Source organism: Ptychodera flava, chromosome 21 (assembly GCF_041260155.1).
Source record: "Ptychodera flava strain L36383 chromosome 21, AS_Pfla_20210202, whole genome shotgun sequence".
NCBI classification, from domain to species: domain Eukaryota; kingdom Metazoa; phylum Hemichordata; class Enteropneusta; family Ptychoderidae; genus Ptychodera; species Ptychodera flava.
In genome coordinates this window covers 36,425,893-36,453,745 of record NC_091948.1, presented here as the reverse complement: position 1 = coordinate 36,453,745, position 27,853 = coordinate 36,425,893, and the positions used below count along the sequence as shown (strand labels likewise).

The following is a 27,853-nucleotide window of genomic DNA, read 5'->3' as shown; positions in this document are numbered from 1 at the left end:
TTTAGCTCACATTTGGTTATACCAATGTGAGTTTATTGTATAGGCTGAAGTCGATGGCGTCTGTATGTATGTGTGTATGTATGTATGTATGTATATATGTATGTACGTATAGTATGTCCGTCAACATCAAAAACACGCAAACCGCTGCACGTTTCAGCTTGGTATTTGGTGTGTTGATGCATCCTTGGCTATAGATGGGATTTTGTTCAAATGAAGTCTGCATTGCCTAAATTATGCAAATGAGCTTACAAAATGTGAAAATGGTTAAGAATTAATAACTCAAAAACAGCTTTTTTGATTGCTTTGAAAATTTGTGTGCAAGTACCTTAGGTGAACCTTATACAATTTTATGAATATTGTGAAGATATCCTTAATTTTGTATTTTTGCTGAATTTTTTGGTGATTTTTAGCTCCTCAGTTTTATATACTGAGGAGCTATTAGAATTGAAAACTAGAAATGGCGGCGTCAACTTTTACTTCCTTCTGTCAAGACTTCCTTCTGTCAAGATTTGGCCAACTAGCTTCCGTAGATGTGTATCTGCGATTTTTACAGCATTAACACAGCAGGGCTTGATGTAGTCTTGTTTACATCTTTAATCAGCTACATGCTCTCAGTTACACAACACACCAGGGCCACTCCATGAATGTCAGACAGAGAAACATAAACAAATCACCACACTTTGCAATGTCATGTATCTTTAATTTTTATTTGTGATGAACAAGTGAGCGTGAAAGTTCAGGTAGCTTTGGTAATTGACCGGCTAGACCAACATCATATAAACTTACATGTTCAAAATACATTTGTAAATGTATTCGTGGAGTTCCTGGTTGGACTCAATGGTGCATTGCAAGAACCTTTTCAACATAACGATTCTAATAAAACGTAAAAAAAGACAGTTTGTTACAAGGCATCCTTTTCACTGAAACACTTGCAAACATGATTATGATGTGTTGTAGCTCATTTCATTTATACCATTTAGACAAATTTTTCACTATTATTTCTATATTTAGCTTTAAGGTATTTTTAAAGTTGTAACAGCTCTAGCACTTTCTCTTTCATTCCGTTTTGGGGGTATACTGTGATGAGAATGTCCCCTTACAGTATTTCATGATTCGATTCATCTGTAAGAACTAGGATTGCAATGATTAGACCGTTGTAAGCAACAGATAACTTATCATTGTGTCCCATTGTCAGGAATTCCCAAAATTGTTTAATATGTAGATTCACTGAGACTGGACAAGCGAAAATTTCAAAACCTTCCTGAACTTTCAAGCTCATTTGTTCATCACGAATAAAAAAGAAAGATACATGACATTGCAAAGTGTAGTGATTTGTTTATGTTTCTCTGTCTGGGTACAGTGGAGTGGCCCTGGTGTGATGTGTAACTGAGAGGTGTAGCTGATTAAAGATATAAACAAGACCACATCAAGCCCAGCTGTTAATGCTGTAAAAATCGCTGATACACAATACCTTGGCTAATTAAGTTTTGCAGCTTGATCGGATTTCACTCTAACTGGCTGGTACATAGAGAAAACTATTGGAGCAAAGTTTTTCGACAAAATGTCACATGACCAGCCACTTCCTGTGTTAATTATGCACATACCTAATTCTGGGCTTAATAATAGAGCTATAGTTCTAATTTTTGGTATGTAGGGATAACTATGGGATACAATTTTTTTGACAAAATATCACGCGACTTTGATGACCTTTGACCCCAAATATACATATATGTCCATAACTCAGTAACCACAAGGGCTACACCCTTCATATTTTGTATGATGGGAAACCTTATGACGCCACAACCTGTACCTCATTAATTATTTACATATCTAATTTTGGGCAAGCCAATAGAGCTGGAGGTCTGATTTTTGGTATATAGGGATAACTATGGGATACAATTTTTTTGACAAAATGTCACGTGACCTCAATTACCTTTGAAATCAAATATAGATATTTCTTCATAACTCAGTAATCACAAGGGCTACACTCTTCATATTTGGTATGATGGGACACCTAATGATGACGCATCCTGTACCTCATTAATTATGCATGTATCTAATTTTGGGCCAGTCAATACAGATGGAAGTCTGATTTTCGGTATAAAGGGATAACTATGAGATACAATTTTTTTGGACAAAATATTATGTGACCTGGCTGACCTTTGAACCCAAATATACATATATGGCCATAACTCAATAACCACAAGTGCTACACCATTCACATTTGGTATGATGGGAAACCGTATGGTGCCATATCCTGTACCTTATTAATTATGCACGTATTTAATTCTGTGCAAGCCAATAGAGCTAGAGGTCTGATTTTTGGTATATAGGGATAACTATGGGATACATTTTTTTTTGACAAAATGTCACATGACTTCGATGACCTTTGAGCTCGATTTCACAAATACTACTGTAGCCTTTCATCTTTTTTGCATATTTATTTCTCTATTGCGCCTGTGCAGACAGAAAGATGGTAAACATTTTGCAGAATTACTTAATGGTCTCAGAGTTGGCCAATATACACAAGAAGATATAAACCTACTTCAGTAAAAGGCTGATGAATTTTCTGGTCAAGCAGATCAATGTGAAAATGCAATTCACTTGTATACTACAAATTTAAATGTTGAAAAACACAATGAAGTAATTTTCACTAGAGTGCTGACAGAGAAATTACGGTGGCTCTCCTGCATTCCAATGCAGTAAATGGCGCTTACTCACTTTACTAGTGGCCTAATAATAAACCGCCACATACTCCATCAGGATAGATTGGTGTTCATGTATGCAACTTATTTTTATATTAATGCGCCAAATCATGCAGTATATACAATTAAATGTATCTAATACAAATCTTGTGCATCCCGTATCCCAACCCCATGCCTCCAAGTCAATTACTGCTTACCAACAACCAACTACTTCAACTGGCCTCACACTTGAGGAGCTTCAGTGTCCTTGACGCTATTTTTCTTATTTTCAGTAAAAATTCTTCTTCTCTGAAACCGCCAGCCCAATCGCTCTCAAATTTTGGTTGTCTCTTTGCAAGGGTGTTACTCTTCTAATTTGTTGAAATTATGACAAAATTGGGAAAATTACTATTTTTGAGCAATTTTGTCATTTTTGATCAAAAAATCTTAAACAGTATTTCCTTTTTAAAACCCCTGGACAGACAGCTTTCATATTTGGTACACAGACGTACAGAGATGACAATAGTTAGATATGTTGAAATTGTCCTGAAATACACAAATTTGTATTTTTAAGACAATATTGTCATTTTTGGTCAAGAAAACTTTATCTCAAAAGTACTTGTTTGATAGCTTTGTAATTTGGTATAAAGTCCCTTGTTTGATAGCTTTGTAATTTGGTATAAAGTCCCAAAAGATGTTATTAGATAAATTTTCTGCTCAAAGTGTTGGTAAACCCAAAAATTTGTATATTTTAGGTAATTTTCTCAGTTTGTGACCTTAAATGACCTACACCAACCCAGGATATGTTGTGAGACCGTTTTGAAGGCTGTGAACATAATTTTGTCATGTTTAGGGACTGGTCAGTTTCTTCAGCCTGGGGGGGGCCGGTGGATTCATGGGGGGGGTCACCCTGTTTTTGACTTTGGTGATAGGGGGGGTCACCATGTTTTTGAAATGCCCAATAGGGGGGGTCAGTGTGTTTTTGAATTTTGACACAGGCTCATCATTGCCTAAAATGCTAGTGTCAGCCACAAATTTCATCATTCAGTTGTATTTTTCGGCGCGCCCTTCGGGCGCGTGTAACTTTAATAATCAGTCGTATGTTTCAGCACGCCCAACTTTAACATATCAAGCATACATATATCAGAGATATCTGTATTCAATATTTTTCAGCGTTCCTTCAAGCTCATTACTTTAATATATCAGACATTTTTCAGCACGCCCTTCAGGTGCATTACTTTAATATACAAGGCATATACATCAGAGATATCAGGATGTTTCATATTTTTCGGCGCGCCCTTCGGGCGCCATACTTTAATAAATCAAAGATATATGTCAGAGATATCTTGATGTTTGCTATGTGAAAGTGTACCATTATGAAATCTGCAGTTCATATGTAAAGGATGACAAATTCCTGATACTTTTATGTTCTCTCAATGAGAATTCAGTATGAGAAAGCAACATGCACTAATATTTCACAATATATATTTGATACAGTGACTTATTTTAGAGATAGAAAAATGACAAGAATTCTTTCCTTCTCATTGATGCAATTATTTTCCTTTGTTTCTCGGGTTTTCTGTAGAAAGATGCTTTTTTAATAACAAAATAACAGTTAAAAAAGGCAGTTTTTGTCATTATTAGCTGTGCTTTTATGGTTTCAATGTTACAAGAAAAGGTCTTCTCAAACACTGTAAACATCAGATTTGGCTAAAAAAGCTCTCTATGGCTCAAACTTTAAGATTGACACTTTGAAATTCCTGTCTTAAAACTGATATGTCAACAATTTCATTAAAACATAGAATGACTATTTAAAATATATGTAAAATGTAAAATGTAATATATATATATATGTATATATATATATATATATATATATATATATATATATATATATATATATATATATATATATATATATATATATATATAATTATGTCCACCTTTTGTTTTACCTATGTCGCGCGCGGGGGGGGGGGGGGGGGTCACCCTGTTTTCAAAATTTTGAATAGGGGGGGTCAGCCACTTTTTGACGTCGGCAAAAAATAATCCACCGGCCCCCCCCAGGCCGAAGAAACTGACCAGTCCCTTAGTATCATTTTGTAGGAAAATTTGATCCAGAAAACAAAGCTATGGTGATTTTTTACATTTTGGACCAATTTTTGCAACTTTTCTATGTAAGACATACAAGAACTGATTAGAGATTTGGATCCAGGATATTTCCAGATGTTGTAATCACCGCCCACAGTGGAAGGCATTTCACTATCTGTAACTAACTTAAGTGCTGTTTACATTAGAATGATAACACTCATGGCATTAATTAAAAAATCTCCAAGGTTGTAAATGTACTTGCTGTCATTTGGTCGTATGTTATACCAAGGGGTGGAACATTTGATATTCAGGAGGGGTAGGGTCTAGAAGATTGATAATGTAGCATTATTTTTTTACCAGATCCCTTGTGCATTTTTTGCCCACTCCCACCTTTTCTTTTTATCAAGCCTTCTCTGTTTTTTGTTGTTGACATTTGCTTATGTATTTAGGATCTGCTTCTCCATTGCTATAGAAGTTGATATGCATGTTCCTAAAGATGACCTCCAGTACCTAAGTTGGAGACCTTATTTGCTTTTGTCATTCTTGTTTTTCCTGGTTTAAATATTTCTCGAATGGACTAATTCAAACCGAATGTGAGCACATAGTGTCCTTGACGGTATTTTTGGTATAGGGATAACTTATCAAGACTTTTTTTTTTACAAAAGGTCACGTGACCTCAGTGACCTTTGACCTCAAATATACATATTTGTCCATAACTCACGAACTACAAGTGCTACACCCTTCATATTTGGTATGATGGGACACCTTATGACGCCACATATTGTACCTCATTAATTATGTGCATATCTAATTTTGAGCGAGCCAATAGAGCTAGAGGTCTGATTTTTGGTAGGGATAGACTATAGGATAGAGATTTTTTGACAAAATATCATGTGACCTCGATTACCTTTTACCTAAAATACACGATTATGTCAATAAGTAAGTAACCACAAGTGCTATGTCCTTTATATTTAGTAGGATGGGAGACCTGATGACAACACATGCTTTACCTCGTTAATTATGCCCATATATAATAGTGGGCAAGCCAATAGAGCTAGAGGTCTGAATTTTGGCATATATGGATTAATTAGCTATACAATTTTTTTCTCAAAATGTCACGTGACCTTGATGACCTTTGACCTTGATTATGCATATATATGCATAACTCAGTAACCACAAGTTCTTTACACTTTAATTTTGATAGGATAATAGACCTTAAGATGTCACATCTTGTAACTTATTTATTATGCGCATATGTATTTCTTGGCTGGCCAATACAGCTAGAGGTCTGATCTTTTTTCCTGATTTAGAACCATAACTTAGACATGCCTCTTGTTTCAAATTTGGAACTATGACATAGACCTATGTGTCCATAGATCTGAACATATACACTCCAGTGATACTTCTTAATGACCACATTTCCCTGCCCCATCAAGACTAATACTCCTAGTACAAGTGGGGACTATGTCATTGTCAATGACTTGTTTTTTTGTAGACATTTTTTTTAACACGCATTGAAAGTCAATGTTCAAGGTCAATTTATTTTCAACTGGGTCACTGCTGCAGAGCTAGCTCCACCTATTTCAACGCGTCATTGTTGTTACAGTTATAGTGTAGCACCCTGTTGTTGCACGCTGAAGAGAGACATGTAATTAGGGAATAGTAACAATTGATGTAATAGCCAATTTGTGACGTAATACATGCCATTGTTCATAAAGAAATGTTGAAGCTGGAACTCGTTAACTCTGGACTTCGGGATATCCCTGAGTTTTGCAAGATTTTTGGGTGCACCTCACGAGTCAGAAGGTAAGCTATTCTATATGTCTATCAATACCTGTTTTAGAATGTATGGTCTATTATATTTATGCATATTTTTACATGGAGAAGTTGTGTATAGTGGATTGTAGTGTGTGAACGGGTACCTGAACTGTAGCGCTTGTGAAATTGTTCATAATATCATTGCCGAGTCAAAATATTCCGAAGTGACAACGGGGATTACATGTTGTGAGGTTACTTTGAGATATAGTGTGTTGCGTAGCATGTATTTTGATGTGAATTTGAAACTGCATGTTCAGTTGTCAATTATCATCCGTTCAGCTACAGTGCATGGAGCTGAGTTGAGGGACTGTGTGGTTCATCGATATATGGCAGTTCAGCCCAAGCATTGATGTCTGTTCAGTATGTTGCCGAACCACTGAAACAACAGCAAAACCTTTCTAAAAAAACAACTCAGTTGAACAGATAAAAGAGTAGTGTTTAAAGTAGAGGTTTCAAACAGTCTGTTCCGGAGATATTCCACGGTACTATACGTCTAACTGCGTGGCCTTTGAAAGACGTGTTCTGTATGTAATACGAAAGACAGAAAAGCAGTTTCTAAATGAGCTTGCGTGTTTTCGTGCTGTTTAGTAATAGTACACCGTCAGTAACCTCACTTTTGAAGTTTTGTGATTTTATTTCTGTGTAGACTCACGTTTAACGGTGGCAGTCATCAGTGCAACATTGGAAATTGTGTTTCACAATTGTATACCTCTACAAATTACTATCAGCCATTTTGTACTTGGTATCGTTTTGTCGAGGGACCATGTGTTAATTGAGCCATCTCGATCACATTTTAAGTGAGGCTTTTTTCACTTGACGTTCAACGTTACACAGTTTGAACCCTTCTTCAACTGAGCAATTTCCGCTGAAATAAGAAGAAATTGATCGAGACCAGCAACAACTATCGTGCATCACGATTCGATTTCGCAGCTGCGTGCGCCACGGCCGGCAATGTGCATGCATCGCGTTTGTAGGCGACGTTACAGTCAATCGTCATTTTCACACGAGACTGCCCTTGAGCATACTGTACTGGTATACACGTGACGCCATAACTCGCGAGACGAGGGTTTTTGAGAAAGCATGCACCAGCTGCAATGAATGCGGAAGTAAATGTAGTTTGAGCGGGTCATTGAGAGAGAAACGAGAGTCGACAACGACTAAAACAGACCAGTATTTTAATCTTGTTTTCCACTTCGTCGAGATAAAAATAAACTTTGCCTTTAAGGGGACGATTTTCCTTGCCACTTCGGTTTCAAGTGGGATCACCGCACGTGGCGAATAGGCCGCACTTTTGTATACATTTCAAGAGGACCATGGAGGTAGAAAGAGAGACTACCTCCATGACAGGACGAACGTAAAACGGTAAATGCGTTTTCATTTAATATCGACTCATGTCGGTCGTGTGAAGTCGAGCGGATATCAGTTAAAGGTTCATAATTTGTAGGTGTGTGCGTGGGTTATGTCAGTTATGTCGGAAAGTACATAGCCCTGCGTACAGGTCTGTGTGTTCCCAGCGTTATACGGCCTCCAAGTTGGCTCATGGTTCATTGGTTGTAAATAAGTTTGCTTGCTTAATTTCATTATCATATTTGTGATAAGTTGTTCTTGTTTTAACAAAGACAGTATTTTTCCCTTAGTGTGTAGTAGGTAGCAATGAAAAAAATATATCAAATTTGACGTTTCATTGTCAAAATAACAGTTGCCCATGTGGGCTACAACTTCAAGTAGTACAACATGTGTAATATAGTTGCACAAGGACCAACTCTGGTATACCAATCTGTTGACACAGAGCTACCGGGGAATTTCGAACCCTTTCAATTTATTTAATGTGACTCTTTATTTAAATTTTATCTTCTTTGGAGAGGTGATTTGAATTATTAAAAAGGGTATCTACAAACAAAAAGATTTTTTTTTTCTTCTTTTTGCTGTTTTATTGTATCATGTTTGTGAGGACTTCTGGTTGACTACACAGCAACAATTATAATGCAATGTGTTGCACAATATTTTCTTTCAGGTGTTTTGAATTGTCATTTATGCACGCCTCTTTTATTTCGAAAAACATTGAATTGTAGGATGCTTGGGTATCAATTAAAATATTTCTTTTGACTTGGAGTTAGCATAACTAATTTATCAGTTTTTACAAAAAATATACTTTATCTCTACCAGTCTGTAAATAGTTTTGTAAATTATATTTTGTTCTTAATACATAGGTTGAAATACAGCATGCCAAAGAAGAAATATTGGCGAAAATCAGTTGTGAAACAACAAGTAAGTGTGTACAAAATTCTGCTCACAGGTGAGCAATCAAGTAGGCTTAAAGGGCTGCGATCATTGGTTATAAGTCTAGTCTGGTGTTAGTGCTTTTACATTTAATTAGTCTGTGTGTCTCAACATCCTGGTATGTAATAATGTTTGTGTAAGCTTACCACCATAATTCAATTATATGATTGTTCAGCCTCAGTAGACACCTTATGCATTAAGTGAACAATTTCAGCACAATTATTGGCAATATTAGCACAAAAGGAGGCAAGGTTGATATTTATTTACCAAAGACCATGGAAAATTACCAGAATGCAAGGCCATGCAGTGGTTATTGATATGCTGTGATAATTATATGTGGGCTTGTGGATGCTTTGGAAACTAGAAGCTCCTATGTGTGGTACTTTGTTGCCTATATTTTTTGTTTTCAACACCACATTGCTTGAATGTAAACATGGTCACTGAGGGATAACTCAGCCACAGGTGGTGAACAAGTGTTCACTTGATCAGACAACTAAAAAGTCAATTAGATAAATTATTAGTTCCAATTAAGTTTCATCAAAATTTATGAAACTGATAAGTCAGGGTGTATGCTTGTTAGTAAGTACATATATATTAATGTGAAGCATGGCTGTTCTCTGAATTCTTTGCCAGGTGATCAGGTATCAAATATAATGTGAAATAAGCAAAAATCAAATTTCTGTCAATGAATGTTACTTGAAGATGAGTTACATTATCCAGTAACTAGGTAACATTTCAATTATTATTTAAAAACATTCGTAAGCTGCCCCCCTTACACATACAAATGTTTCAAATACTTATTTTTTGAAGTTTTTTATCGTGCTACTAATGTATATATATTTTATTGATACAAACGTACTCTTTATAAATCACATGAAAATTAAGTATATCAAGGTGATATGAAAATAGCATGAATATGACATTTGAATGATATGCTTGTTAAACTAAATGCATTTTTAGCTCCAATATATGCATATGTATATATGCAAATGGGAGGTATTCGTATAAGGTGGAAAAATGTTGTCTGTATGTATGTATGTATGTCCGTCCACATCAAAAACTCCGAAACCGTAGCACCTACTGTCTTAGTATTTGGTGTACAGGTGCACCTAGGGGTGGAGATGTGAATTTGTTCAAATGAACATGTCAGTGCCAAAAATATGCAAATGAGGGGGAAAAAAGGAAAAATCCTGCAAATGGCTAAAACTCAGTAAGCATTGGTCAGATTTGGTCGAAACTTGGTATGCAGATTTCTTTAGGTATTCTAAATTATGTGTGCAAAAATTGGGATGAAATTTGCATGTTTGTATTTAGGGTATTTTTTCCGTTTTTAGTCAAAAAATCTTGTTCTCTGAAATCGCTCGTCTGATTGCTATGAAACTTAATATTCATGTTCCTCAGGATGGCCTCAGTCATGCTTGTACAAATTGTATTGATATTGTCATATTTGTAATTTTAAGGCAATTTTCCCAATTTTTGATAAAAAAAATTTTTTATCCAAAAACTACTGATTTGATAGCTTTGATATTTGGTATACAGGTATCTAAGATTAATCTCAATATAATGTATTGAATGTATGTTGAAACTGGCAATTTTTTTTTATTTTTGGGGCAATTTTTGCCTTTTTTGGTCAAAAAATTTTTCTCCTAAAACTTCTGATCTGGTAGCTTTGATATCTAGTGTACAGGTTCCTAGGGTTTATGTTAATTAGATATATTCAAAATTAGGATGAAATCTGCAATTTTGTATTTTGGGGGCAATTTTTCTCATTTTTGGTCAAAAAATTTGTTTCTCAAAATTTACCAGTCTGATTGCTTTGATATTTAGTAAACCGGTTCTTAGGGTTTTTGTTAATAAGATATATTGAAATTAAGTTGAAATCCGGAATTTGAATTTTTGGGGCAACTTTGCGAAACTGTCAGTTTTACTGGGATATCTTTCATTTTGTATTTTTAAGATTTTTTTTTGTAATTTTATACCTACTGGAACTAAGAGTATATAATGTGGTGATTTAGTAAGGATTTGATATGGTAAACTGTATTTGGTGTTGAAATGCGGTAAAAAAATCCTGGCAGATTTTGAAAAAATTCCAAACAAATGCCAATAAAAAATTCAGCCAGAGAAGGTTTGACAAAAAGAAAAGGTGGGAGAGTGGGGAAAAAAGAATGTACAATGGATCGGATAAAAAAGATAATGGACCTCATCGATATTCTAGACACCGTCCCTTATCAAATGGTCAACCCCGATGTATTTTTGTGCGCAATTAACCATGCAATGTATTTTAGTTTAAGATGTCAAGTTAGGTAAGGATTTGAAAGGAATAGTCAAGTTCACCACAGTTTAACTTTATCTCTTGTGTCATCATCCTTGTGTAATTGGTTAAGTTTGTAAGTTGTTCCAGATGTGGATGCACCAGCTGTTCTGGAAGAAAACAATGTTTACTTTTCCCTGTAGGGTTTCTGAGTTGATGATTGTATGTTGAAATTTCTCCATGTATCTGGTGTATGGGCAAAGTGTAAACATTGGTTGCATGTTATGTATTTCAGTCTATGTCAAATATTGTAAGTGAAAAATCAAGAACAGTTTACTGTGTGCTTGTAAAAGATAACATATTTGTCAATACATATACTGCCTTGCAGATTGATTGTCTTAAAGATTATCACAGAAGTAGAAAAGGAAAAGAAACTAATCAAATACTGCTGTAACATATTCACTCTCAGTGCCTTTATAGGCCTATACTTAACTATTTTATCATTACATTCAGCTGTTGTTATATCTTTATCACTCTCCATGGGCCAAGGCACACTTGGGGTCAATGTCATCACTCTGTGCCAGTCTGTGTATGTCAGTCTGTCTGTATATGTATGTCCATGTTTCATACAATTGTTGACTTGTTTTGATAACTATATGGGAGCGAACAGTGATGTTGTCACTATTTTTTTGTTTCTTTTACAGCCTGGTGCTGGCAGGAGCCATGCATGTATGCATGCACGCATATAGTGTATGTATGTATGTGTGAATGTCGTCTACATGTTCCAAGGAGTATAACTTCTAGGCCGTGGGCTAGAGGGGGTCTACGTGCACCCCCCCCCACAGGATAACAAACCTGTATTTTTCAGAAGCCTTGGGATCCCTAGAACACGAAATGGAATTTTAACAGAAAAAATATAGGGATGGAATAGCTGTTATGGTCATGTTTTGAAGGGTACCGCAAAATCACGATTTTCCAAGCCAAATGCATTTTCGTCAAATCTGTCTTCTTGTAAGTCATGTGCTGAGCTCATTTTTTAACATAACCTCACTTGTTTGGTATCATTAGAAAGGGAATTTATTCCTCTTTAAGATGATATATTGTACTATGCAATATCTTCTACAGTTTTTGTCAAATATAACCAAAACTTACCCCTTACCCCAAAATTTAACATTGCAAATTACAGTAAATCTTAAATTCTACCAATTTTTTAGCTAGGCATAATAAAAAATGCAATGCTTAGTCTGAAATCTGTTTTATTTGATACAGGGACATGTCAGAAATATGAAATAGACTTTTAACAGAAAAAATATTGGGAATCTACAGTTGTAACAGTCATATTTTGAAGGGTACCGCAAAATAACAGTGTTGCAGATTTGCATGCATTTTTGTTAAAACTGTCTTCCTATAAGTTATCTGCTGAGCTTGTTTTTCAATATAACCTGGCTTCTTAGGTATCATTAGAAAGATAATTTACTAATCTTCAGAATGACATATTGTAACATGCAATATCTTCTATACTTTTCATGATATGTAACCAAAACCTACCCCTTACCCCAAAGTTTACATTGAAAATTTCAGTCATAGCTAAAACCAAATTCTACAATTTTTTTAGCTTGACACAAAAACTCTGGCCCTTTTTGCTATTAAATCTGTTTTATTGGTACAGGGACATGTCAGAAATATGAAATCGACTTTTAACAGAAAAATATAGGGAATCTACAGCTGTAACAGTCATATTTTGAATGGTACCGCAAAATCACGGTGTTGCAGATTTGCATGCATTTTTGTTAAATTTTTCTTCTTATAAGTTAACTGCTGAGCTTGTTTTTGAATATAACCTGGCTTGTTAGGTATCATTAGAAAGATAATTTACTAATCTTTAGAATGATATATTGTAACATGCAATATCTTCTATACTTTTCATGATATGTAACCAAAACTTACCCCTTACCCCAAAGTTTACATTGAAAATTTCTGTCATAGCTAAAACCAAATTCTACAATTTTTTTAGCTTGACACAAAAACTCTGGCCCTTTTTGCTATTAAATCTGTTTTATTTGGTACAGGGACATGTCAGAAATATGAAATAGACTTTTAACAGAAAAAATATTGGGAATCTACAGCTGTAACAGTCATATTTTGAAGGGTACCGCAAAATAACAGTGTTGCAGATTTGCATGCATTTTTGTTAAAACTGTCTTCCTATAAGTTATCTGCTGAGCTTGTTTTTCAATATAACCTGGCTTCTTAGGTATCATTAGAAAGATAATTTACTAATCTTCAGAATGACATATTGTAACATGCAATATCTTCTATACTTTTCATGATATGTAACCAAAACTTACCCCTTACCCCAAAGTTTACATTGAAAATTTCAGTCATAGCTAAAACCAAATTCTACAATTTTTTTAGCTTGACACAAAAACTCTGGCCCTTTTTGCTATTAAATCTGTTTTATTTGGTACAGGGACATGTCAGAAATATGAAATCGACTTTTAACAGAAAAAATATAGGGAATCTACAGCTGTAACAGTCATATTTGAATGGTACCGCAAAATCACTGGTTGCAGATTTGCATGCATTTTTGTTAAATTTTTCTTCTTATAAGTTAACTGCTGAGCTTGTTTTTGAATATAACCTGGCTTGTTAGGTATCATTAGAAAGATAATTTACTAATCTTTAGAATGATATATTGTAACATGCAATATCTTCTATACTTTTCATGATATGTAACCAAAACTTACCCCTTACCCCAAAGTTTACATTGAAAATTTCTGTCATAGCTAAAACCAAATTCTACAATTTTTTTAGCTTGACACAAAAACTCTGGCCCTTTTTGCTATTAAATCTGTTTTATTTGGTACAGGGACATGTCAGAAATATGAAATAGACTTTTAACAGAAAAAATATTAGGAATCTACAGCTGTAACAGTCATATTTTGAAGGGTCTCGCAAAATAACAGTGTTGCAGATTTGCATGCATTTTGTTAAATTTTTCTTCTTATGAGTTATCTGCTGAACTTGTTTTTGAATATAACCTGGCTTGTTAGGTATCATTAGAAAGATAATTTACTAATCTTCAGAATGATATATTGTAACATGCAATATCTTCTATACTTTTCATGATATGTAACCAAAACTTACCTCCTTACCCCAAAGTTTACATTGAAAATTTCTCTCATAGCTAAAACCAAATTCTACAATTTTTTTAGCTAGAAACAAAAATTCTGGCCCTTTTTGCTATTAAATCTGTTTTATTTGGTACAGGGATATGTGAGAAATATCAAATAGACTTTTAACAGAAAAAATATTAGGAATCTACAGCTGTAACAGTCATATTTTGAAGGGTCTCGCAAAATCACAGTATTGAAAACTCGCTTCCTTTTTTGTTAAATCTGTCTTCTTATAAGTCATCTGCTGAGCTTGATTTTTGACATAACCTGGCTTCTTAGGTATCAATAGAAAGGTAATTTACCAGTCTTTAAAATGACATATTGTAATATGCAATGTCTTGTTTAGGTTTCATGAAATAGGACCAAAGCTTACCCCATACCCAAGGTTTACACAGCAAATTACTGCAAATCTGAAACTCGACCTTTTTTTACAATTTATTAACTTTATATACAAAAGGCAATGCTTGTATGCAATCTACGAAATCTGTGTTTTTGTTAGAAAAGTATGTTACAAATATGAAATTAACTTTTAACAGGAACATAATATGATTTTGTAGCCTTTTGATCATATTTGGAAGGGTACCCAGGTATCAGGGCAAATTTGCCGAAACACATACATTTGCAATATTGGGTTCCCCCTCCAAAAATGATCCAAGTGGCAACTAAATTGTATCATCTTCCCGTTAAAAGGTAACTTTATACTTGTAACATACTTTTGTAACAAATAAATCAGATTTTAAATAAGAATTGCCTTTTGTATTATGTGCAGCAAAAAGTGGTAGAATTTAAGATAAGCCGTAATTTGCGATTTGAACTTTTTGGGTATGGGGTAAAGTTTGACCATATTCCAGGAAAACTATGAATGACATTGTATATTACAATATGTCATCTTAAAGAAGAATAAATTGCCCTACTAATGATACCTCACAAGCCAGGTTGTGTCACAAAATAAGTTCAGCAGATGACTTACAAGAAGAAGAATTTAACAAAAAGGTGCCAGTTTGCGGTACTGCGATTTTGCATTTCTCTTCAAAATATGGCTGATACAACTATACAGTCAAAATATTTTTTCTGTTAAAAGTCTATTTCACATTTCTGACATGACCCAGTACCATATATAACAGATTGAATACCAAAACAGAGCTATTTTTATCATGTCTAGCAAAAAATTCACGGAAATTGATCACGTTATCTATGACAGTACTTCCAATATAAACCTTGGGGTATGGGGTACGTTTTGGTCATATTCCATGAAAACTATACAAGATATTGCCTGTTACAATATTTCATTGTATATACCAGTTAATTACCTTTCCAATGATACTAAACAAACCCGGTTATAATCAATAACAAGCTCAGTAGACTACTTATAAGATGACAGATTTAACAAAAACGCATACGAATCAGGAATACTGAGATTTTGCTGTACCCTTAAAAATATAGCTGTTACAGCTATAGAATCCCAATACTTTTACTGTTAAAAGTTCATTTCATATTTCTGATATGGCCAAGTACAAAATTAAACAGATTTCATACAAAAAATTGCCTAATTTTTTATGTCTGCGTAAAAAAATTGCTTGAATTTGATATTAGCTATGACAGTAGTTTTCGACGTAAATTTTGGGGTATGGGGTAAGTTTTGGTCATATTTCATAAAAATCTGCACAATATTGCATGTTACAATATGTCTTTTTAAAGACTAGTAAATAATCTTATTAATGATACCTAACAACTTACATTATATTCTATAAGAAGCTCAGCAGATGACTTACAAGACGATAGATTCAACAAAAATGCACGCAAGTCAGGAATACTGAGATTTTGCTGTACCCTTCAAAATCTGACTGTTACAACTACAGAATTCCAATCTTTTTTCTGTTAAAAGTCGATTTTATATTTTTGACATGACCCATTACCGAATGAAATAGATTTCATACAAATAAATGCCTGATTTTATATGTCTAGGTAAAGAAAATGGTAGAATTTGATTTTAGCTATTACTGCAATTTTCAATGTAAATTTTGGGGAAGGGGTAGGTTTTGGTCATATTTCATGAAAACTATGCAAAATATTACATGTTACAATATGTCATTTTAAAGATTAGTGAATTATCTCTCTAATGATACCTAACAAGCCAGGTTATATTCAAAAACAAGCTCAGCAGATAACTTATAAGAAGAAATATTTAACAAAAATGCATGCAAATCTGCAAGACTGATATTTTGCGGTACCCTTCAAAATATGACCGCTACAGTTGTAGAGTCCTAATATTTTTCTGTTAAAAGTCTATTTCATATTTCTGACATGTCCCTGTACCAAATAAAACAGATTTAATAGCAAAAACGGCCAGAGATTTTGTTTCTAGCTAAAAAATTTGTAGAATTTGGTTTTAGCTATGACTGAAATTTTCAATGTAAACTTTGGGGTAAGGGGTAGGTTTTGGTTATATATCATGAAAACTATAGAGGATATTGCATGTTACAATATGTCATTCTGAAGATTAGTAAATTATCTTTCTAATGATACCTAACAAACCAGGTTATATTAAAAAACAAGCTCAGTAGATAACTTATAAGTAGAAAAATTTAACAAAAATGCATGCAAATCTGCAATACTGTGATTTTGCAGTACCCTTCAAAATATTACTGTTATAGCTGTAGATTCCCAATATTTCTTCTGTTAAAAGTCTATTTCATATTTCTGACATGTCCCTGTACCAAATAAAATAGATTTTATAGCAAAAAGGGCCAGACTTTTTGTGTCAAACTAAAAAAAATTGTAGAATTTGGTTTTAGCTATGACAGAAATTTTCAATGTAAACTTTGGGGTAAGAGGTAAGTTTTGGTTATATATCATGAAAACTATAGAAGTTATTGCATGTTACAATATGTCATTCTGAAGATTAGTAAATTATCTTTCTAATGATACCTAACAAACCAGGTTATATTAAAAAACAAGCTAAGCAGACAACTTAAAGGCAGACAGTTTTAACAAAAATGCATGCAAATCTGCAACACTGTGATTTTGCGGTACCCTTCAAAATATGACTGTTACAGCTGTAGATTCCTAATATTTTTTCTGTTAAAAGTCTATTTCATATTTCTGACATGTCCCTGTACCAAATAAAACAGATTTAATAGCAAAAAGGGCCAGAGTTTTTGTGTCAAGCTAAAAAAATTGTAGAATTTGGTTTTAGCTATGACTGAAATTTTCAATGTAAACTTTGGGGTAAGGGGTAGGTTTTGGTTACATATCATGAAAAGTATAGAAGATATTGCATGTTACAATATATCCTTCTGAAGATTAGTAAATTATCTTTCTAATGATACCTAACAAGCCAGGTTATATTGAAAAACAAGCCCAGTAGATAACTTATAAGAAGAAAAATTTAACAAAAATGCATGCAAATCTGCAACACTGTTATTTTGCGGTACCCTTCAAAATATGACTGTTACAGCTGTAGATTCCCAATATTTTTTCTGTTAAAAGTCTATTTCATATTTCTGACATGTCCCTGTATCAAAGAAAACAGATTTCAGACTAAGCATTGCATTTTTTATTATGCCTAGCTAAAAAATTGGTAGAATTTGAGATTTACTGTAATTTGCAATGTTAAATTTTGGGGTAAGGGGTAAGTTTTGGTTATATTTGACAAAAACTGTAGAAGATATTGCATAGTACAATATGTCATCTTAAAGAGGAATAAATTCCCTTTCTAATGATACCAAACAAGTGAGGTTATGTTAAAAAATGAGCTCAGCACATGACTTACAAGAAGACAGATTTGACGAAAATGCATTTGGCCTGGAAAATCGTGATTTTGCGGTACCCTTCAAAACATGACCATAACAGCTATTCCATCCCTATATTTTTTCTGTTAAAATTCCATTTCGTATTCTAGGGATCCCAAGGCTTCTGAAAAATACAGGTTTGTTATCCTGTGGGGGGGGTGCACGTAGACCCCCTCTAGCCCACGGACTATTCAGTATACGCATTCTATTCTACCACATCACACTAACTGTGAGCCAAGTTTCATTGATGCTCTATTTAATATTTGTTACAGTTTATGACTATACAGTTTTGTGTACTCAGTATTTACAGATTATTTTTACATTATATTTATTGTTATTTTTGCCATTATATATTTATCTTTATACCAGCGTTTTTTTGTGAAGCTATACAACTTCCAATGTTCTTTTTACAATTCACTGTTATTCAATTTTGCATCATTTGCTCACGTGTTTACACACGTGAGCATATGTTGTAGCGATGTCTTGTCTGTCTGTCTGTCTGTCTGTCTGTCCGTCTGTGTGTGTGTGTGTCTGTCTGTCTGTCTGTTGGTCCGATATCTCAAAACGGCTTATCAGATCAGAATCAAATCTGGTACATAGATTTAGTTAGCAAATCGCAAGAACTGATTAGTTTTTGGTAGGTGTGGCTTGCATACTTTTTGCTCATTTGCATAATTAATGATTTTAGAAAAAACGGATGTACATTAAAAAAGACTACACACAATTTGATGAGATTTGCTACAAATGTTGATCACACCAAGATATATCAGCAGTGGGAACCATGAAGGGGTGACATGAAAGATAAATACTAATTTGCATATTTAATGAACTTTCCTAACTAGGAATATATGTCTGATTTGACTCTATCAAAATTAACCAAACTTGGTATGTATGTTAAAGATACTATGATTTAACATTATTGGAAGTCATTAAGCGTTTTAACTTCAGCCAATTCCTAATTTGCATATTTCACGAACTTTGTTAATTAGGGATATATATTTGAAATGACAGGACCAAAGTTGATGAAACTTGCTACATGTATTGAAGTCACTGTGATACAACATTTTTGAAAGCAAGCATTTTTACTTCAGCCAATTCTGAATTTGCATATTTAATTAACTTTCCCAATTAGGGATATATATCTGAATTAACTTGATTGTAGTTGTTGAAACTTGCTATATACATCAAAGATACTGTGATATAACATTATTGAAAGTCAAAAGACATTTTTACTTCAGCCAAAACCTAATTTGAATATTAAATGAATTTTTATAATTAGGGATATTTATCTGAATTGACTTGATCAAAAGTGATGAAACTTGCTATGTACATTAAAGACACTATACTACAACATTATTGAAAGTCATTAAGCATTTTCTCTTCAGCCAATTCCTAATGTGCATATTTAATTATCTTTCCTAATTAGAGATATATATCTGAATTGACTTGACCAAAGTTGACAAAATTTGCTACACATATTGCAGATACCATGATACTACATTATTGACAATCATTAAGCATTTTTACTTAAGCCAATTCCTAATTTACATATTTAATGAACTTTGCTTATTAGGGATATATATCGGGATTTACTTGATCAAAGTTGGCAAAACATGCTATGTACATTGATGATTATACCAGGTACTAGATTAAAACAATATAGAAAGTCATTTCACATTTTCATGTCAGCTAATTTATAATTTGCATATCTAATGAGCTTTCGCAGCTCGGCATATATGGCTTGAAGGACTTGGCCAATGGTAATTACACCTGCTATATAAAGTGGTGATACAATAAGAGCAGTCAAATAACTTTAATATGTTTATTTCAGCTAATTACATATTTGTATACTTTGTGACCTTTTAGAATTAATCGGCGGTGATTATTGTTCATTGTGTTGATCATAATTTCAATGAAGTTGCAAACATGTAGCAAAGGTTCAAATTTACACATAATTTCAATATATAATGAAACATGTGAGCATTTTGAGTTCATATCTGGTTTTAATAAATATATTACATTACATTGCTTCATAACTTGTGTGTGGTTGTGTATGTGTGAGTACATTCAAATTAGAATGCATTATATACATTTCATAAATATAACACCAACAGGCTCAAACCACAACAAATCAAACAACATGCCAACAGTCCTACCCACCTTTCTATACTTCATTAAAATACTAAACTACAAATAAAGAAAGGTCTTTTTTGTTGATTTTTACTCTATGTTGAAATAGTGAGCATTTGAAAATAACTATATTGGTAACATACAGCTCCATCTTCGGTATACAAGAATGGGGAAAGATGTTTGGGGAAAAAAAACTTCATCAAATTTCACGAAAAAACAGCAAGAAAAAGTTTGACAAAAAATAAAAGTGGCAGACTAAAAAAAAACGATGAATTGAGTAAAAACATGTGCTAGCTCATCAATATTCCAAGACACCCCCCTAAAATCAAATGATCCACCCCTGAAATAGTTGTGCACACAACTACTAACAGTGCAGTGTATCTCAATTGAAGATGTCAAGTAAGGTCATCTGAAAGGAAGTTCACAACAGTTAAAATTGTTCGGTTGATCTCAATACCATCATCCTTGTGCAAGTAAGTTTTGTAAGTTGTTACAAAAGTGAACGCATCAGATGTACTGGAAAAAACCGATGATTTCTTATCCCTGTAATTAATGGATGTACATGTTGGACCTTGTCAAGTATGCTGGCACCTAAGTACCTGGCTGAGTGTACCATTATTTCTTAGGGGTGGTCGATAGTTGTGAGGGACTGGATATGCATACTTATGGAAGAGGACTAGCAGTAGACAAAGTGCGCTTGTGGCAGTAGTTGTTTTAATGGTATATCACTTTTTGCAGGATTGAAAACTACCGGTAATTCATAGGACAGTTTGTTTTTTTCAAATTACTGCAAGAATACCACTAGCACTGAACGCCAAGAGATCAGTGACCATCTTTTGAGAAATTGTGCCATTTCTGAAAATGTGAAAGACATATTCACTCCATGCAATGTTCCCATGCAGGGTTTCTTGAATTAATACATTGTTGAACTTAGTTCAAAGTGTTGAGAAAACAAAATTTATGACTTACTGAACTTGCACATAGTTAAAATTGGCAAAAGTGCTGTCTAACGGCAAAATTCAGGCCCTGACATCTTTTGGGCACCCCTAAATAATAAAAGTTCAGTCCACTAGGTACTTCCGAGGCAGCATAAAGGTCCTACATGTACATTTAAACCTCTCCATGTATCTAGTGTAAATGTAACGTTGGTTGAATGTTATGTAATTCAGTCAGTGTCATGAGAAATTAGGAAAAGTTTATTGTGTGCATTTGGTTGTCTGAAATTATCACATACCTCAACAAGCGACCTAGCGGCCGATATAGCTCCGCTGTGTTTATGTAGAGAATAACTATTTTTGACACATGTTGATGAAGAAGGAGGAAATCTTTGATAGCTCAATGCAGTGGCCAGAAAAAAGTGGCTAAAATAAGCTGCAAAAATACACAATTGAAGATTTCATCATACTTTGAATATATCACATCGGATCATCCCTAGGAACATGTCAACCAAAGCTATCTGATGAGTAGTGTTTTGAGAATAAAATTTTCTGACCAAAAATGGCAACAATTGCCCCCCCAAAATAAAAATTGCAGATTTCATCATAATTTCAAAAGATCAAATTGAGTTCATCTATAGAAACCTGTATACCAAATTTCAAAGCTGTTAGACCAGTACTTTTTGAGAAACACATATTTTGACCAAAAATGGGAAAAATTGCCACAAAATTCAAAATTGCAGATTTCATCATTATTTCAATAAATATCATGTAGTTCATCTATGGAAACCTGTATACCAAATTTCAAAGCTATCAGATGAGCAGTTGTTGAAATAACACATTTTTTGACCTAAAATTGCAAAAATTGCCCCAAAAATACAAAATTACAGATTTCAGGAGAAATTAAATATATATTACTTAGCTCATCTGTAGGAACCTGTATACCAAATTTCAAAGCTATCAGACCAGTACTTTTTGAGAAACACGTTTTTTGACCAAAAATAGCAAAAATTGCCCCAAAATTACAAAATCGCAGATTTCATCATAATTTCTACAAATATCATTAAGGTGATCTGTAGGAACCTGTATACTAAATTGCAAAGCTATCAGATGAGTACTTTTGGAAATACACATTTTTTGACCAAAAATGGCAAAAATTGCCCCAAAAATACAAAATTGCAGATTTCATCATAATTTCAATACATATCATTTAGTTCATGTGTAGGAACCTCTATACCAAATTTCAAAGCTATCAGATGAGTAGTTTTGGCAATACACATTTTTTGACCAAAAATGGCAAAAATTGCCCAAAAATACAAAATTACAGATTTCATCAGAAATTCAATATATATTACTAAGTGCATCTATAGAAACCTGTATACCAAATTTCAAAACTATCAGACCAGTACTTTTGAGAAATACATTTTTTGACCAAAAATGGCAAAAATTGCCTTAAAAATGCAAATTTGCATATTTCTTCACAATTTGAACAAATCTTAAATAGATCATCCCTAGGGACATATGTACCAAATTTCAAAGCTATCTGACCGGTAGTTTTGAAGAAGAAGATTTTTAAAGATTTTTTTACCAAAAATGACAAAAATTGCCTTAAAAATACAAATATGCAAATTTCACCACGATTTGAAGAAATCTGACTGAAGTCACCATAAGTAAACTGCATATTAAATTTCAAAGCAATCGGACAAGCGGTTTGAGAAAAGAAGATTTTTTTACCAAAAACACCAAAAAATGCCCCAAAAATACAAATATGCAAATTTCACCACGATTTGAACAAACTTAAGTGAGGTCACCCCAAGTGAACCGCATATAAAATTTCAAAGCAATTGGACTTGCGGTTTCAGAGGAGAAGGCAATTGTTGACGGACGACGACGACGACGGACCACGGACGACGGACGACGACGGACGACGACGGAAAATCAACCTATTTGATAAGCTCCGCGTCGCTGACAGCGGAGCTAAAAAGAGGAAAAGAACTTGTCAGATTGATGTAACACATTCACTCTGGGTACCAGTATATTTAACTCTTTTATCATTACATCCAGCTGTCACTCTCCATGTCTATATCATCACTCTATGCCAGTCTGTGTTTGTCAGTCTATCAATTATTATTGTTTATTATTATTATTATAGATCTTTATTTCAAAGTGAATTCTCCATATTAGAAAAATTCAAAAGACACACCTAAAAAATTCATTTATTCCCAGGGATATATCCTTCTGAACAGACAGTTGGACTACATACTTTAAGTTTACAACATATTCCATGACCCATCTGGCTTGCCACATGTCATTAAATGTGGGCAAAGTGACATTCACGCTATGGTTCTTACATTTCTCACTTTGTTTTCAAAACTATATGGGAGCGACAGTGACATTGTCACTATTTTTGCTATCCAGTACTCACATGTTCTTACAATCTTTTTCACCTTTCACAGTGGTCCAAAGAGATACGACCTCATTGATGGCCGATGGATATACAAACACGATGGAATCTCCTTATATGAGCTGTTGACATTGGAATTTTCTAAAATTTACAACAAAGTTATTGACTTTACTACTCTAGAAAGAAAAGAAGCTGATGAAACCTGACAATGCACACAATCATTTTATCTTTTCAGGGAGATTCGTCAGTCGCATCACACCAGTTCAAATATTCTGTAGATTTGCTTCAATAATACCACTATTGACAGTAAAAGTGAAATTCTGATGTTTTAAGCCAAATGGATCAGTAGCAGTGGAAGGTATATGCAATATCTTTAATATTTTCTGAATTTTCAACCGAACGTTTTACCTCCCCCATTATGAGGCGGAGTTTATCAGATAGGTGGCAATGTTTGCTGTCGATTGGTTTCCTGCATCCGGTGTCCATCAACATTCATCTCCTTCTCAGAAACTGCTGGTTTCATTGCTTTGAAATTTAGTGTGCACGGATTTTAGGGGTGACCTAAGTCACCTAAGATTGACTTCAGTTAGGTTTGTTCAAATCATGATGGTATTTGTATATTTGTATTTGGGGGGCAATTTTTCCAGTGTTTAAACAATAAAGTCCTGGTCAACTACACCTACAACATATTAACATATCTTCAATCAGCCTGTCAATCTAAATTGCAGGAGTGTGACATAACTCACATAATTGACAAATGTGGACTAGGGTCAGAAGAGTTCCTTATAATAAGTTGCTTTATTTTCTTTTGTTCTTGACAAGTCTGAATAAAAAAAATGGTATGTTACACCTTTTCAGAACAGAAGATATCAGAGTGACCTCAGGTACATGAATTTATACAGTGATAGGTTAAAAACATGATAATACAAGTGAAATTTATATGTACATAAAATCTTGATCACTGTGAGTGATTTCAACAGGATAGTGCTTGGACAGAAATATTGAAATAAATTACATTTCATCAGGTTTAAGTACTGTTTGGGCTGCATGTAGATCCCAGGATGTTGATGCCTGTTTTTGAAAGGGCTATATACATGCAGCTGACACTAAAGTGTCATTGTAATATGATTCAGCTAATGTTTGATTGGAGCTGATGTCTGAGTATTAAAGCACAGAAGTTCCCTTGGCTTAGTATACAGGTGCTTATAAATGCCATATTCAATAGCCTTACATGTATTCTTATTCACTGAGGTGCCGTCGATAATAAAACCTGACGCACAAGAAAAACAATTCCTTCATTTTACTTGAAACCCCCTTCCTCCCCCCTCAAAACAAAAATTCTTATGCAAAATCTATTTCATATTATGATGCCATTTCTGACAAACCGAAGCACACCTCTCTGATTTGCACACCCATGAAAAATTATGATTAATTAATAAACCTCCACTTTATGCGTCATTTTTGCATGTCATTGTCCACGCATCCTGGGCTTACCTAAAAACTGCCGCCTTTGTTCTCCCTTAATCATGGTTGTACCAGTATGCATCAACAAATGATTCACAGTCACCTGGATGCTTCGAGTAGATCTGGCGACTTGTACTTGGAACTTGAGTCCCAAACAGTGTTCCCTCTAAGGTTTTGAGAGGGTGTGCAACTTGAGATACACGTGATTGCCTCACAGCTGGGTCCATTCATGTATATGCTAATTTATTGAGGTACATCACAACGTTGAACGTTGGTGGCAACTGCGCTGCCAACGGGCGCTAAACTCGAAACGTGGAAGTAAAATCTACGCTGAGATCGCACATATCGCCCTGAGTTTACATGTAATATCGTTTCCAAAACTATTACCGATTAAAATGACTGAACCTAAAGTTGCACACAGAGACACTGCGCAATTAGCGTGCAAATACGCCTTAGCGGGAACACTGGTCCCAAACAGGGTACAGAAAACAAAATGAGCTTAAACCCCGTTCCCCCTAACGAAAGAATTATGTCTGCTTGTATTATCGATGGCCCCTAAGCCTATTTAAACTTTTCACCTTTTTCCTTTGAATTAGGCCATTGTATTGTGGTGAAATCATTAAGTTAGAACGTGTTTTAATGTGAAATATCATATTTTACAAAAACCTTGGGATCCCTTAACGTTTAAGTTTGCAGCATGTTTGAGCGTTAAGTATGATTGAAAAAATGTGCTGAAATAAGTAACTAACCACTTTCAATACATTTACTACAGTTTGGCAAAATAACATTTGTCTATGCTTTCAGTACAAAAATTCAACTATACATTGTTTCAAAATTTTTAAAGGTAAGTGAATATATTTATGGTTTGAATAACATGTCATATATCTATAAATAAGACTTCAATTCGTTCTTAAAGCCAGGAGCATATTGACACTATTGTCTCAGATGCTAATTTAGTATGTAACTGTACGGTAAATGTGACTACTGCCAACTATCTGCTGTTATTTTCAATTTGAAAACACTACATTTTTCATATCTTCTGTCAAATATTACTGCATTTACATTAAAAACATTGTTTTTATGAAGAATTCAATTTTTCGGCATTGAATTTCCTTATAAAACTAGATATTCTGAGAATTTTGTCCTTTCATACTACACTCACGTAAATGATAGAAAAGTTTACAAACAAAACTGAAAGAGTGTATTATGCTTTGAATTCTCTCGAGCAAAAATGCTAGTACATGTACATATAAAATACTAACAGGCATTGTAATAAGAGAAATGAAAAAATACCACTGTTATACAGTGCTACAGCTATAATTTTCAGATTGCAGTTTGTAGATAGTCATGGACATTTAATCTCCTGGCTTCTATTCTTTATTTCCACTACAGTGACTAGAGACTTTAGCTTTCTCCACCTAAACTTTAGCTTTCTCCACCTACCAAACTTACAAGGAGTTTCTTGTAATCTCCAGATGTATCTTCCTGTAATATGAGAAATAAAAATCATTACAGCATCACAGTGGTCCTGAATATCCACCTCATGAAATGTTTGAGGGGACTTTCTTCATCCAGTCACAAAGCAAAGAATTTATTTGATCCTACAGCACTATTAAAGAACCAGTGCTTCTAACCTTTGTTTTTTTCATTATTTTTATTTTATAAATCAATTGCAACTTCTTATTCTACTCCCCAAAGAATGTTGAAACACCCACTATTTAGCTTGTCAACTTTAGCGTCTATATGTGTAAAATGCTTGGTTATTGTTTACATTTGAATTGTAGTCCGGACCAGAAGTCAGTTTTCAACAATAACAATGCAGTTTACAACCATAGGGGCTGAGTTGACAAGCTGGATACTGTGTATATCAACATTCTTTGGGGAGAAGAACAAGGAATTATGGTTCACATTCAAAATAAAAATTGTGATATTATCATCAAAAGTTGGCAGCACTGGGGCTTTAAATAAAAGAGCCATCACTTCCTAGCGAAGATTAAAGCCCCATACGCTGTACTGATATCTTTCTGCATTTTTTCATAAGATGATTTGAATTAGCATCAACTTTTGTTGATATGCTTACAAAGTGCAACAACAGGACATTTTTTCAAACACTGATTACAAATTTACACTTCAAATTTTAAAAGTAACTAATTTTTGACTTGCAAGTTATAATGACCAAACCCAACAGCACATTTTTCAAACATTTGTGACAAATTTACAATTCAGATTTTTAAAATTAAATAATTTTTGACTTGCAAGTTATATAAGACCACTGCCAGTGAATGGTTAAAAACTGAACGATCAACCAAATCCATCATAAAGGATTGAAATAGTGGCATTCTCAAAGACAAAAGCTTCATCATGTGACTCAAAATATTTTGCCAAAGATTAAAACTACACTTCATTGAAGGCATATTTCATATCCATCTAAATATTTTTCATAAACTATGTATAGTTAAAATGACAGCAAACACTGTAAAAGTAAGGAACTGGTCAGTTTCTTTGGCCAGGGGGGATTATTTTTTGCCGGCGTCAAAAAGTGACTGACCCTCCCCTATTCCAACTTTCAAACATAGGGCCAAAGTCCCTGAGGCTACTATAGACAAGGATACAAAATTAAGTATTTCCTGACTGTATGAAATTATCTCACTAAGGTCATCCTAGGGACCTGTTAACCAAATATTAAAGCTGTCTGACCAGCGGTATTGAAAAAACAAGTGACCCAGCAGTCAACAGAGTTCTGCTGTGTTGTGTAGAGAATAACTTTTTGTGACACATGTATTGATGAAGAAGATGGATATCTTTGATAGCTCATTTCAGGATGGCCTG

The 27,853-nt window shown here is 34.1% G+C and overlaps 2 protein-coding genes across 4 annotated transcripts in view; one reads left to right on the top strand and one right to left on the bottom strand.

The window, feature by feature from the left end:
- Nucleotides 1-24,245, top strand: part of LOC139122131 (frataxin, mitochondrial-like) — a 70,896-nt gene extending 46,651 nt beyond the window's left edge. Inside the window, exon 5 of the mRNA XM_070687541.1 lies at nt 23,613-24,245. Coding sequence (XP_070543642.1) covers nt 23,613-23,766 — 154 coding nt within the window. The 3' untranslated portion in view covers nt 23,767-24,245. The remainder of the gene's footprint in view (nt 1-23,612) is intronic.
- A 94-nt stretch (nt 24,246-24,339) lies between these two features.
- LOC139122130 (uncharacterized) overlaps nt 24,340-27,853 on the bottom strand; it is a 121,313-nt gene continuing 117,799 nt past the window's right edge. For all 3 annotated transcript variants that reach the window (XM_070687539.1, XM_070687538.1, XM_070687540.1), the window contains one exon: nt 24,340-26,509. In XM_070687539.1, the coding sequence (XP_070543640.1) occupies nt 26,450-26,509 (60 nt within the window). In that variant the 3' untranslated portion in view covers nt 24,340-26,449. The remainder of the gene's footprint in view (nt 26,510-27,853) is intronic.